The sequence below is a fragment of the Polypterus senegalus genome, chromosome 9 (genome assembly GCF_016835505.1).
Source record: "Polypterus senegalus isolate Bchr_013 chromosome 9, ASM1683550v1, whole genome shotgun sequence".
Taxonomy (NCBI): Eukaryota; Metazoa; Chordata; class Cladistia; order Polypteriformes; family Polypteridae; genus Polypterus; species Polypterus senegalus.
Window position 1 is genome coordinate 44,754,330 of NC_053162.1, and position 15,280 is coordinate 44,769,609.

Consider the following 15,280-nt stretch of genomic DNA (forward strand, 5'->3'; position numbering starts at 1 on the left):
CACCAAGACTGTCTGATAGGCATTCAAAGATTTTTGTCCAAAATGATGTAGATTTGGTGCATGCCCAAAACATGTGGCCAAGTGAAGCTAGAGCTAGATTGAATCTTGCCCTGAAAACATTTTGGACAGCTTTAAATGATATAAATGCGCTGAATAAAAAAAATTAAGTTGAATGATTTAGTCCTTTATGCATAATGAGCTATAGTGTATTCTATGCATGACTGCCTTCTGTTCTTTTTCTGAAATGTTAAGTGAAAAGTCTTTTCCTCATGGTATTGTGGGATCTTTGAAAGGAAAGGACTTTAAAATGCTTTTATGTATTGTAGAGATGCTATCTGAGTCTTCAAGATTGATCAATATTTCTTCTGGAGTAGAAATAGGTGGGAGTTGAGGAAAATTGGGCAGGTTCCATATATCAAAGTTTCTAATTTGAAAGTAGTGGAAAAATTGTTGATGAGAAGTTAAATTTAAAGCTTAATTAATTGTAGGATGCAAAGACATTATTTTTTTTACAAATCTATAAGTGTTTTAATCCCATACATTTTCCAAACATTGAATACTGTGTATGTTTAAGAAGGTAGGAAAAGGTTGTTGTTATGTAGAGGTGCAACTAGGGAATCCATTCCCCGGAATTCAGGAATCCTGCATGTCATTCCCGGGAAACCCAGGCTGCCGGGAATGACACAGTGCATGGGCATCTCACATGTGAACGGTTTTAGAACAAGCGACAATTATTTTTATTAAAACTACTGCAATATGTTGACACCAATTAAAGACTAACCTTAACTACAAGCAGTTAATGCTGTCATATAAGTACATGTATCTAGTTAGTTGCGGTAATAAGAGCGTAGAAAGCACAATGTGTTGAGCGTGTGATCGTCCAGACGAGCGAGCACCTTTGTGCAGAGTACGCCAGCTGCTGAGAAAGCACGCTTTGCCTCCACTGAAGTAGGCAGCACAGTCATCAGATACTGATACACTTGTTCTAAACAATGCCCACACTTGCCGTCGCTCTGAAACACTGCCATTTCAGCTTTTCCTGATGCATCCAGTTTCTTGTCATCATTCTGTGATGGCAAGTTTCTTGGCACAGATAATACGGATGCAACAGACTGACGCATTGCAATTTCAAGTTGCTGTTCAAAGCTGTTGTCTGACAAACGTCAATGAAGTCTGCCCCATCCCGGCATTCGTGAGCTGCAGAGTGCAGACACCTCCCAGTCCACTGTGCTCAGTCTTAGTGGGTGCCGGGAGACTGACTGCTGCTGGTCTGTTGTTGACTGAATTAATGAGCAACACACTGCACACTGCCAAAAAAATGTGCAACTTAGTTATTTTCAACTATAACTCTGTTATTTCTTGATCAATTTTTACACTTTTACATGCTATATATGTAAGCTTGGCCGTTCCCGTTCAGCTGGGAATTCCAGCAGTTTCATTCCCATTCCCATTCGGAATGGGAAACGTCCGGGAATCCCTAGGTGCAACTGATAAAAGTTTTACTGTCTTAAAGTGCTTCCTACATTGGTTCTATATTATGAGTGAATGACTGGCATTTGAATTATTAGTGTATTGATGATAATTTGAATTTACTGGGGCACAGAGCAGTGAATGTAAAGAAATACTGCAAGATTTGAATTCTATTGCAGAGAAGGCTTGTACACATTCATTGATTTGTGTTGATGTCCAGGTCTTTATGGCCTATATATCTGCCATCCACTAATAAAATTTAAAGGTAGGTAGTGCCATGCCCCCTTCAGCTTTAAGTCGTTTTAGAGTCACCCTTTGAATGTGTGAATGCTTCAAATTCCAGATAAATGAAATTATGCTTAAATCTAATTTCTTAAAAAAAGATTTGTTAATGTATATGTGGATGCTTTGAAATACACAAAGGATTTTGGGAAGGATGTTCATCTTGACAGTTTTGATTTTCCCTGCTACTGTGAGATTGAGGGTAAACCATCTATTCACATCTTGTTTAATTTTAACCATGCAGACAGCAAACTTTTGTTGAAAAAGACCTTTATATATGTATTTGTGATATTTATCCCTAGGTATTTAAACTGATCTGCTAAGATTAATGGGAAGGTATCCTGTCTAATATTGGGGGCTAGAGAGTTCACATGAAAGAGCACGCTATTATTCAAATTGATTCTGAGCGCAGATATCTTTTGAAAATTTGCTATTGCTTTTAGGTGGCAATCTGCTAGTGGTTTTAGGTAACACAGAATTTTCTGGGTTGGATATATACAGTACCATATCAGATGCATATAGTGATATTTTCTATTCAAGTTGTTCTCTGATAATCCCCTTTATCTCTGATGCATTCCGAAAGTAAAACGCCAATGGTTCAATGGCGATTGCAAAAGTACTGGTGATAGGGGGCATCCTTGTTGAGCTCCACATTCTAGGTCAAAGTAGTCTGAAATAATGTTGTTAATACAAACTGAGGCTTAGACTAGTATAGATCCATAGACATATGTTTAGGCTGAAACCAAATTTGTGCAATGTGGTGAACAGGTAGTCCCATTCGACCATATCAAATGCTTTTTCTGAATCCAAAGATAATAAGATCTCTGGGGTTTTAAATTTAATGGGTCAATATATTGCATTAAACAAACACCGAAAGTTAGAATTTATCTGTCTGCCTTAAATAAATCTGGTTTGGTCTTGTGAAATTTCAGAAGGAAGCACTTCCTCAATCCTTCTGGCTAGAACTTTAGAGAGTATCTTAACGTATGTAAGAGATCAGCCTTGGCACAGACAGACACGGACTCCAGATGTCTTCAAAACACACACCCTGTATTGTGTGACACACACAACAACACACAGTGCACAAATCACCATGCTATACTCAGTCCTTAGTCCTTCACTTCAGGCCACATCCACTCCTCCTTGTAAGCTCCGTTCTCTTCCACCCGACTCTGGCTTCTTGAGAGGAGGCTGCAGGCTCCTCTTATAGCCCACCCGGCTGCACTTCCGGGTGTGGCTGCATCATAGCCCAAACGTACTTGTTAAGTTGTTCTGCTCCCCCTGGTGGTGGCCACGGAGCCCAAAAGGCATGAGCTCTGGTGTTCCATGATTGTGGCCCCAATAACACCCAGGGGGGTTTCTCTCTTGCGCCCAGGGAAAGATAGTGCCCCTCTCCTGGTCTGCCTTTCTTCCAGGTGTCCCGGTGGGGCAAGAGCCATGGTCATCTGCCACACATCATTATTTAGGAATGAGATTGGTCTGTATGATGCACATTGTAGTAAGTCCTTATTTTTCTTAGGAAAGAGATAAATGAATGCCTACCAAAAAGTGTGAGGTAGAATGTTGTTGTCTTTAGCTTCTATAAATGTTGCTAATAGGTAGTGAAGCTAACGTATTTAAATTTTTGTTTTATAAAATTACACTGGGTAGCCATCAGGGTCTGTTGCTTTCCCACTTTGAAGTGAGTTTATAGCATCTGAGAGTGTCAGAGATTTATGCAGTTCCATTGCACTAACAGTATCTAGCTGTTGTATCTGTAATTAATAAAAAAACCCAGTATATTATATCTTATTTTCTTCAAACTGAGTAGAATATGAGGACTTATAGTATTTTCCAAATGGTCAATGATTTTATCTCTCTCTGTGTTGGTAATTTAAGGAGGAGCTGTTCTATTTCTTTAGTTGTCAAGAGGTTAAATTCTGATAGCAAATCCTGTATTTTCTTTTAAAGTGCCTTATTTGGAGGCATACTAAATCTAATCTGGTACTTTCACTGATTAGTGAGATACTTCTCGGTTTTGATTTTTTTTTGTGAGAAAGATATGAAATAATCTGTCATTTTGTAGTGAATCTGTCTAGCTGTAGTGAAAAATTTGGTCAACCCACTCTCTTCTCATCTGAAACTGATCCATACCTATTAAGTGAATCTCCTGTTAAAATTCAATTTTGGCATTTAGACCTGTTAGTTAGTTCATCCATTTTATGATCCTTTTCTTTCTTCCATTTGCTTTGCCATGTGGAGTCAGAAGATCACTAAATGAGTTAGAGGCAATGCAGCTTGCTGTTCAAAACTAAGACTAAAATTAGTCCCAACATTTATGTTTAAGAACACTGTTCACCAATGTATAGTTTGAGGAAGTATCTAAATGTGTTACAAATATTTTAGATATGGCAGTGCAAGTGAAATTGGTGAGATTTTTCTAAACATTGTATGAGAATAGAGCAAGCAGAACACATAAGAGAGACTTGGAGACCCAGGATGGATAGCCTTGTTTAACAGCCTTTAAAGTTGTAAGCAAAGCCAAACTTCTAAAAGTTCTGCATATAACAACATATAATTATTTTGTAAGTCATGAAGTGGAAAATCAGCTTAACATCTGCCATGGAGTTTGTCTGACCACTGCATACTTCCTTTTTATATGTGTCATGTTAGAACAGATATATGCTGCCCAAACTAATGTGAAGTTTTTCCTGTTACTAGCACTACAATGACTTAAGCTGTAACAGCAATCACAATGCATCTCTTGGTAAATGGGTTAGCAGTTTGGTTGCCTGTAATAGTGGCACTTTTCTGTACTACTTGTCTTTCTGATATGGTAAATGCTGGTTCAGGATTGTGCTTCAACTAATTAGAAAAAGCCCAAATGCAAATAAAATATGGGACAGTATTCTGTGCAAGCAGTAGGCTAAATGGGTCCAGCCTATAGAGAAAAACATTTCAGGTGAAGTAGTTGGTTTATTATCAGCTAACATTATGTTTCATAAAAGAAAGTAACATAAACACTGCTGTGTATGCACAAAGTTTTAGTAATTTGGGATGTATGTAATAAGGTATCTTGTACATATTGTCTGTCTTCCTTTCAGAAACCTTATGATCTAACAGACCAGCAAGAAAAGGAAAGTGACACCCTAACCTACATCTCATACATTGGCTGTGGGCTATCAGCTTTTTTTATGACCGTTGTCATTTTAGATCAGCCCATTTCCTCTGCTATGTCACAGTAAGTTTCCACATTGAACTGGTATTAGGTGCTTGCCTTTTCAAAGTATCATTTACCTACTAGTCATTTGCAATCTATACTTCACTTACTTGTGATTCATATTTATATATCTTAAATAACTTGCTTTTTTAAACTATGGACACAGAATGACGACGGTAGGTTACTTTCGTGTTCATGGAAATGTTAAGGGATAATACAATAGCCTGTAGTGATATCCATCTGGACTGCAGTTTCATATTTCAAAATTGTAAATGAAATATACAGGATGATTAATTTATTAATTTAAATGAGTCATATTGTCTGTTTGAAGATAATGTAAGTAGTCTAGTAAACTCCATCTCTTGATGAAACAATCACATCTCAGCATTTAAGCTTGGAGGGAGTAGGTTTTTTCTATCCTGAGCTGGTTTAATTTCTCCCGGTCATCTCCACATCAGGTTTCTTCAAATGAGAGCCCAAGATGATGCTATTTTAAGCCCTAAATGGAAGGACATTTGTTGGTGTAAATACACTGAATTATCAATATTAGGTATTCATGTTAACAACAGCACAATTAAACATGTCTAGACTGAAATGAAAACATTAGTCATTGATCTACAGTCACAGATTATTTATTTTTTTTCAGTTATAGTGTTTAAATTAAAGATTTTAAAGAAAAAAGTCTGTACATGATCAAATGAAGTTGGTATGGTAGAAAGCTTTGCAAGTAAGAAGGGCCAAGTGTGGAAGGTTGTTGTTATAATACAAATGGTACTTGATTTGAAGCACAGTAAAATAGTTCATTTAAAATGTACTAATATAAAATAAAAATTAAAAAAATAAATAAAATAAAATAAAAATAAATAAATAAATAAAATGTACTAATATCATTTTTTATTGTGTAGATGCACTTACCCTGGGTGATATACAAGATCAGAATCAAGACACATTAGAATTTTTTAAGGCTCAATAAAGTTATAAATAAGTTATTTGCTCAAGATTGCACAATAAAGCAGAGATAAGAGCTTGTGGTTTATGCAAATTGTCCTAAACACTGTGACCCCCAGTCTATTAAAAAACAATTGAGAATTAAAAACAAATGGCATTATAAGCACAAAGGGTGAAAACACACTCAAAAAGACTGAAAAAGCAATTACAGATGGAGAAAACTTAAAGGGCAAATTCCAAAAACAAAAAACATTAAACAATAGATAGAATTTTAAATCAAAATGAAGGCAAAGTTCCTAAACCAGACACTCTAACTAAATCAAATAATTTAAAAGCTTAAAATGTTTTATTTTTTGTAGCTTTTATACAAAAGTTTGGAACTGTGCCATTATCTTTTATAATGGAAAAACAATTACCATAAACAATATTACAATACAATGAAAATGCTACAGAAATGGCTGCACAAAATAGAAATCCACAATAAAATGGATCTGTGAAATTTATCAGTGATAAATGATGAAAACTAAATAATAACAAGCAAGAATGTATAAAATTAAACCTGGAGGTCCCCAAAGCAATGTTCCTGACAAATATTTAGGCAGTCTTGGATGCATTATTCCACACAACAACAGTATTAGATTGACATAAAATGTTTTGCGTTCAGCATGACACTATTTCAGGATCATTGTAGATCACAGATGATTCATGAGTTGATATGCTTAATGATTAATCGCTAACACTGGCATAGGACAAGCCACCGCAACCTCCTTGAAGTGTAGGAACCTCTATACACAAAGGGCTCCCTTATCAGACTTGCACAAAGCCAGCCATAAACAGGCTTATGTAACTTTAGAAAACAGAAATAAGTGAGCACAATAATACTTGAAATTTGCATATATTTGCTAGTATAATAGCAAAACAGCACCCAGAGACAAGCACCAAGCAATTGGCACAGTACTAAAGATAAAATTCATATTTAAATCCAAGGACCAGGCGTAACTGACAATAAACTGTTGAACTATTTACATTTGCAACTACAACATTAAAGTTTTGTAAGTATGGTTTCTAAAGGGACACTTTTCCTATGGGACTTTCATGAACTAACCACATGTTTGTAAGAAAAAAATATTTAGCATGTGTTTGCAGAATGTACACCACAGTCTCTCAAGAGAGTTGTAGAGATGAATAATTATATAATGAATTGAGTATATTAGTCTCCCATTTTTAATAAGTAGCCAATGAGTTCTAGCTCACTCCATTAATCATGAGCACAGCAGTTCTTTGAATTAAATAATGGTGATAATTTGGATAATGATTCTCCTTTGGGTAACATCTGAATAAAACATCAGTTAATTTAAATAACTTTTATGCTTGTGATTACTAGAAGGCGAGATACATCAATTCAATGGAGTGTACCCTTTCAGGTGAATCTAGGACCCTGATGAGTTCAACAGTCTGATTCTCTTTGTCCTTCCTGTCCATGTCTTCCAGCTGCAGATGACCCTAAACCTAATAATAAAGATAAGCTAAGCGAACTGCCAGCCCCAGGGCCAGATATAATAATGATATGCAGTATTTAAACAGAAATAAGTTATTGAAAATGTTGGAGTCTAAAACAAGTTTATTCACTGAAAAATGCTGAATAGCAGTTAATTCCAACAATGGGTAACTTAATTTAATAATAAGGAGTGAAGGGTGGGGGATCATCCGACTTAGGTCATTCTGACACCTGTGATGCAGAGACTGATTATCATATTTAACTATTTGATTGTCTCACGTCTGTCTTCTGACTGTGGCCCACCAGAGGTTTATTTTTCTCCTATTGCCCCAATCTTAGGAGTTTTTGTTTTCATTTCCTATATGTCAGCTGGTCAGCTAATCACTTTTGGGAATCAAGAACTCTACATCCTTAATCAACCAAAACTGCTATAGACTGTTTTATTTTATTTATATCATGTCACTGAATTTAATAATATCAAACTGTTTCTACTTAATGTGTTGCCATGTACACATGCCTAACTCAAATGTAGATATAGAATATGCATATATATATATATATATATACGCAGCATATATCTACTATATATATATATATACGCAGCATATATCTACTATATATATATATATACACTAGCAAAATACCAGCTTCGCAGGAGAAGTAGTGTGTTAAAGAAGCAATGAAAAGAAAAGGAAACATTTTGAAAATAACGTAACCTGATTGTCAATGTAATTGTTTTGTCACTGTTGTGAGTGATGAGTGTTGTTGTCATATTTATATATATATATATATATATATATATATATATATATTTACACACACACACATAAACATATATATATATACATATCTATACATATACACATATATACATACATATATATATATCTACATATATACACACACATATATACACACAAATACATATATATATATACATACATACACACACACATATATAAACATATATATACTTATACATACATATCTACATATATACACACACAGCTATTTCAGATCAGTGCAATACGCTGTTTGTTAAAACGGTTGACTCCGCTCTTACGCAATAACAAATCAAATCATTCAGTTGTCTTTGCTCATATGTCATTTTAGAGCTGGACGCCTGGCATCTTTTTGGCCACAAGTTCGTTTCTGTTTGGTGTGAGGTTCTGTGTTGTGGAGATTCTCAGGATGGATTGCAGGTGCTCATCAGTGAGGCGACTCCTGTGTGCTGTTTTGTTAGTCTTTATCACTGAGAAGAGCTTCTCACACAGATATGTGGTACCAAACATGCACAAGGTTCGAGCCGCATGTAGACGGACTTTTTTTGTTCTTCAAAGTCACCAAAGCGCCGTGCAAACTCAGTGCGCAATAACTCTAGCTTCGCAATAACTTGCAGCATCATAAGGTAGACTTGATTAACGCGGTAAGTGTTCGGCAAGGCAGCTGAAGCGCTGCATTATGGGATCTGTAGTTTATTGTGTTACCAGCGGTTCATATACCCGGGCCATTAATAACAATAATACAGTATATAAAATGATCTCGCTATATCGCTATAATTACACGCTGGGCCGGATGTGGCCCGCGGCCCTTGAGTTTGACACATATGGACTAAATAGAACTTGAAAAGATATATTTTTTCAAATGTGATCGCAAATTCAGATAGAGTTGTCGCAAGACTACAGCCTGCATGCCTCAATGAGTCATCCTCCCTCGCTCTTACTTTTTACCGCTCATCTAATGAATACACTGAGTATGGCTTTACCAAAACAATCATTGATGGCTAATAAAGTATCCATTATTCGAGTATGTAGATCGGTATATATATATACATATATATATACCCGCCAGATCGCAGCGGAGAAGTAGTGTGTTAAAAAGGTAGAAAAAGAAAAGGGAACATTTTAAAAATAACGTAACATGACTGTCAATATACAGTATTTGTTTTGTGAGTGTTACTGAGTGTTGCTGTCATCAAGGATTTGATTATCATTATTTCTTTCAATCAGGTTCGTATTTGTAGGATGTGTTGTGTTCAAGTTACATTCCGTGTTTGTCAATCGTTGTAAAGATGACAGGTTTCATTCATCGATTCGTTTCTTACTGCATCAATAAACAGCTCGTCTTCTTCTTTATCTGAGCCCTCACACACTGCATGCACGGGTTTTTTTTACACTGTCTTCCTTTAGCGGGACATTGACTTTTTCCACCATGTGCTTTGTTTCCGCAGTAGCTGGATTTATGAATATGCTTATCAGAAGCTTCATATTTTTTGCTGCCTTTTCAATTGTGTAATTCGGTTTTGTTCAGCTCTTTGGAACTGTTGCTTTTTATCTGTGCACTGCGTCAGTTCATGTGAGCCACTCGGTGTACATGCATCGAAGGTTCCCAGCTGTGCTGGTGCCATCTCGTGCTATGTCCATGGCTGTATTTAATGTTACCTTAGTCCTGGCACTTAAAACTTTCTCTCGCAGTTTCGCTGAGTTTGTGTCAAACACCACCCTGACCATCTCATCTTCCTCTCCATAAGCACAGTCCTTCACCCGTGAATATTTACCCGTGGCAGTTTGCTATTGGATTGCCGCTGACGGACGGCCTTATATGGGTGGGCACTAAATTACAAACGCCAGCGGCAGCCTGTCTATGAACTTAATTTAAAGTGTAGGTTTACATCGTGCTTTGTTTCCGAAGTAGCAGAACTCATGAATATGGTTGTATATGTCACTCGCTCGCTTCTTATTGTTTCGCTGCCTTCTCAATTATATAATGCATGTTTTCTTAAGCGCTTTTTTGAGGTCTTCCTGGTTTTCTATGTACTGCGTGATTACGTGGGAGGCGTGATGATGTCACACGAAACTCCGCCCCACGGCGTTGAAGCTCATCTCCATTACAGTAAATGGAGAAAAACTGCTTCCAGTTATGACCATTACGCGTAGAATTTCGATATAAAACCTGCCCAACTTTTGTAAGGAAGCTGTAAGGAATAACCCTGCCAAATTTCAGCCTTCCACCCACACGGGAAGTTGGAGAATTAGTGATGAGTGAGTGAGTGAGTGAGTGAGGGCTTTGCCTTTTATTAGTATAGATTTATAGGTGAAACCAAAATCTGAAGGTCCCCATGGTATCCAGCAGGGCTGTGATAAAAAACTCCATTGTCCATGATGCCCTGCTGGAACTCGGGGCACCTCTATGTGAAAGGCAGGCCATATTCCACTATATATATATATATATATATATATATATATATATATATATATATATATATATATATATATATATATATATATATATATATATATATTGTGGACTGGGTCCCGGACACAGTGCCTTTCTCTTGGCCGCCTCCCGTCCTCTCTCCAGCTCTGTCCTCTTCCACCCGACATCCACCACCGACTGAAGGGAGGCGGCCCCTTAAATGGGAACCCGGATGGGCTCCAGCTGCTTCCCGGCAATCAGTCCTAGCCACACCCCAGTGTGGCGGAAGTGCCGGCTGCGCACCCAGAAGCCATCCGGGTGTTCCATGTCGTCTGACCCCCAGCACTTCCTGGTGTGGCGGACAAGCCCTTTACCCGTGGCCCCCAATACAACCAGGGCGATCGCCCCCTTGCGGTCTGGAGGAGGCACAAGCCCTCCTGTGGTCCTCCTGGGCGTCCCGGCCGGGGACCACAATATATATATATTGTGAAAGAACGAGTCTCAACACACTGAAAAAGGTTTGGGGCAGCCACCCGTATATTGTTCCTAGCTGTAAAAGATTTAAATTGAACACAATGATGTTGCTCATTTGAGTTCCCAGAATGAACTGCCTTAGTTTGGCAAGATGGAGGATTTTATAGTCTGTAACCCGGAAGTGATTTCAGTGACTTTCAGAACTGAAAATGAAGTCAGTCTGGTTGCTGGACCAGGAAGTGACGTCAGATCAGGCAGGTTTTCCCGTATTTGATCTTTAGAAATAACAGAAATAGGTTTAGAGCACCCCACCACCTCCTGGCCCGGCAGGTAATCACCTCCTCTTGGTCCATTCAGCTCGCTCCTAGTTGCCTGTGTGTGACACAGCCCCACCTCAGCCTAGACCCATCGGGTTGGGTGTACCTATTCGTGAGGTTGTGGCACCAGGAAAGGGTATCAACATTGGCCTGAAGCAGACCTCGATGATAAATGACCAAAAACTTATAAGGCTGTAGGTCCAAAAACCACTTTGTGACTCGTGGATTTGAATCCCTGTCTAACTCCATCCACTGCAATTGTGCATGGTCAGTCACCAGGGTGTATTCCCGACCCAGGAGGTTGTACTTTAGCTGCGTAATCAGCCATTTAATTGGCAAAGACTCCTGCTCCACTGCCGCATACCTGGTCTCTCGGTCCAACAGTTTTCGACTCATGTACATAACGGGGTGTTCCACTCCATTGATGCTTTGGCTCAGCACGGCACCAAGACCTGTGTCCGAAGCATCCATCTGGAGAATGAAAGGCAAAGTAAAATCAGGTGCTTTCAAAATAGTAGCTGACACAAAGGCCTGCTTAAGGTCACTAAATGCAGCATCTGTATCATCACGCCAAACCACGTGGTTAGGTTTCCCCTTCTTTGTCAGGTTTGTCAAGGGCGTTGCTCTCTCGGAAAAAACGGGGTACAAAACAACGATAGTAACTCGTTAAGCCAAGAAATGCTTGTACCTGCTGCTTGATTATTGGACTGGGCCAATTCACTATGGCATCTATTTTGGAGCATTGTGGTTTGACCATACCCCGGCCCACTAGATAACCTATTTAGCTTCGACCAATCCAAAATAGCATTTCTTTGGATTAATACGAAGTCCGGCATTCGCTAGTGTCTGTAATATAGTAAGAGCCTGCAGTAGGTGTTCCTTCCAGGTGCTGGAATAGACGACAATGTCATCCAAGTAGGCAGCACTGTACGAATTATGGGGTCAAAGCACTTTGTCCACCAGACGTTGGAAGGTAGCGGGTGCCCCATGTAATCCGAATGGAAGTACACAATACTGCCAATGCCTGCTAGGAGTGCTAAACGCAGTCTTTTCCTTTGCGGAGTCCGTTAAAAGAACCTGCCAGTACCCCTTCGTCATATCAACAGTAGTCAAAAATTTGGCATGTCCTAGCCGCTCGAGAAGGTCATCCACTCGCAGCATCGGATATGCATCGAATTGGGAGACTTGGTTAAGCCGACAGAAGTCATTGCAAAACCTCCAACTTCTGTCTGGCTTTTTGACCAACATGATAGGACTGGACCAGGGACTAAAACTTTCCTCTATCACACCTAGATCCAGCATTCGTTTGATCTCCAACTTCACTTCTGCCTTTTTTGCTTTGGGAATTCGATATGGGCGTTCTCTGACTATAACCCCTGGTTTTGTAACTAGGTCAGGTGCAACCAGGGAGGTTCATCCGGGATTTTCGCTCACTACCTCTGGGACAGACAGGATAACTGCTTCGAGCTCCTGTCGCTGTTGGCGAGTCAAATCATCACAGAAGTTAAGGTGTAATTTATGAGCAAAGAGTGAGCAGGGCTGTCCAGAGTAGGGATCCTTCCACGGTTTCGGTAAACTGACATGATAAATCCGCTCTTTAGGTCGACAATTAGGTTGGATAATTAAATAATTGACCAGACCCTTCCTTTCCTTAACTTCATATGGGCCTTGCCAATGGGCCAGTAATTTGATATGTGAGGTAGGAACCAATACCATGACTTGATCCCCCCGGGCGGAACTCCCGAAGGGATGTGCCACGGTTATAACAACAAGCCTGGGCTGCTTGCGTCTTCTCCATGTGAGAATGTAGGATAGGTCTAATTTTTGCAAATCTATTGCATAAGTGCACAATGTATTCAAGATTAGGCAGGTTTTCCCGTATTTGATCTGCAGAAATAACAGAAATAGGTTTAGAGCACCCGCCACTCCCTGGCCCAGTGGGTAATCACCTCCACTTGATCCATTCAGCTCACTCCTAGTCGCAGGTGTGTGACTATATATATATATACTGTATATATATATATATATATATATATATAAATTATTTTCGCATTTGAAAAGGAAATTACGTATGACCACAGAACATATTATAATACAGGAACTAGTCACTTTTGTTTGTGGACGCCATTTTTATATCGTCTTTATAAATTGTTATTATTTGTGTGAGATTTACCTTACTGATATTGAAAAGAAGTAAACACAAACACGCCGATCTATCCCATAGAAGTGCGCCCTGCGTCGCCCTCTCCCAGCCCTCCTCTCTGCACTCCAGCGCTGAGCTGTTCGCCACCAGAGAAGTTTTATTTATTCGTCCACATGACTGTCGTGGAAACTGCCACATTATAACTTTTTTTTAATTGCCAGTACTTGATAGTAGAAGACATGAGGAAAACAGCTTTGCGTCTTTCTACTTTTTAACTGCACCAAGCTGTAAACAATACAAAGATGACACCTACTTCAGCGGCGAGGGGTCGTGAGAACAAAGTGGATGCTCGGAGGCGCGGAATGTCAGGCTGCTCTGCCGGGTCGAGGGTTTTGCAGTTTCTTCTCTCTTCTCGCACTGTTTGTGACACTTCGAGTGCCCCGTTGGCTCCTGAGAGAGTGGAAATCATTGCGAATGAGTGTGATTGGTGCCATCAAAGCAAAACTCTCTTTGTAAATTGCGCTTCACGAGTACTTACTCTCCTTTAAGATGAGTTCAGGTCACTAAAACTCCACAACATTCAAGGTTGCTTTTGTGATAAATTCTTTTAAGGAGATGGAGGGTTTACATCTAAGAAGATGTACCGACCTCTTCATGTTAAGTTTTGGACTTGGGAATTGTTTGGACTTTCTTAAGCACGGAAGGGCAACGTCCACAGTTCTCAGAATAATTTTTCTCTTAAATCACAGGCACGTAGGCAGAAATTTGCAGGATCACATAGAAAATGTAATTTATATACCACAGCGGTCGTGTAGCGCCTTTCGCAAGGGATCTGCTACCAAGAAATGATCCAAATAGATTTAAACTGCTGTTAGTGCTACTTACCTGTTGTGTTATAGCACCTTTAAAATGTACTTTACCTGAAAGCACTCCAGTACTGTTCAATGTATCTTTACTTCTTACATGTTAATGTTTTACTGTTTAATAATTTATATATTACGTTTTATTTTTTTCCCTTGCACTCAGTGAGTGAAGCCACTGGGTAATCAGCTAATATATATATATACTAGGGGGCATTGCCCCCTACTCACTTCACTCGTAGGGTGTGACGTGGAAGAAGTCTCAAATTTTTTTATATAATCGATAGATATACATGGAGTAAATATATATAATTGTAGAAACCCAGGGGCGCTCCAGCTGCCCCAGCCCCGACACAGGCAGGCTGCAACATGAGTTCAGCACAGCACACATTTATTTATGAAGAGAAAGCACATCTCCCTCGCTCCCCACAACAGCACAGTACATAAAGCACAAAATATACAGTCCCTTTCTCTTCTCTCTCATTTTTGCCTCCACGTCCCTGACAAGCTTCACTCCTGTTCCTCCTTGAGTGAAGTGAGGCAGCTTCTTTTATATTGATCCTGGAAGTGTTCCAGGTGGCTTGTTAATCAGAACTGGAATCACTCCCAGGTGTGGAGAAAACCCAATGTGGGGCTGTGTAGCTTCCCTATCGGCCCCCACGGAATCCAACAGGGCTGTGCCAAACTCCAACTCCCAGTGTGCCCTGTGGGAATCCATGCTGCCACAGTCACTCAGGAGGGCTGCCTTCTAGTGTCCTGGAGGTGGGGGTAGTGCCTTCCAGATGCACTCTCCCCCAGTCCTTCTATCTAACTGGCATCCTGGCCAGGTAATGGCCATGGCCGCCTATCACAATATAAATATACTGTATATATGTAAACAACATCTGATTGTTC

General features: G+C 39.4%; 1 protein-coding gene across 1 annotated transcript in view; it reads left to right on the plus strand.

The window, feature by feature from the left end:
* The window catches only part of LOC120535298 (adhesion G-protein coupled receptor G2-like), a 99,515-nt gene that overhangs the window by 69,661 nt on the left and 14,574 nt on the right, over positions 1-15,280 (plus strand). The window contains exon 11 of the mRNA XM_039763047.1: positions 4,836-4,972. Coding sequence (XP_039618981.1) covers positions 4,836-4,972 — 137 coding nt within the window. The remainder of the gene's footprint in view (positions 1-4,835; positions 4,973-15,280) is intronic.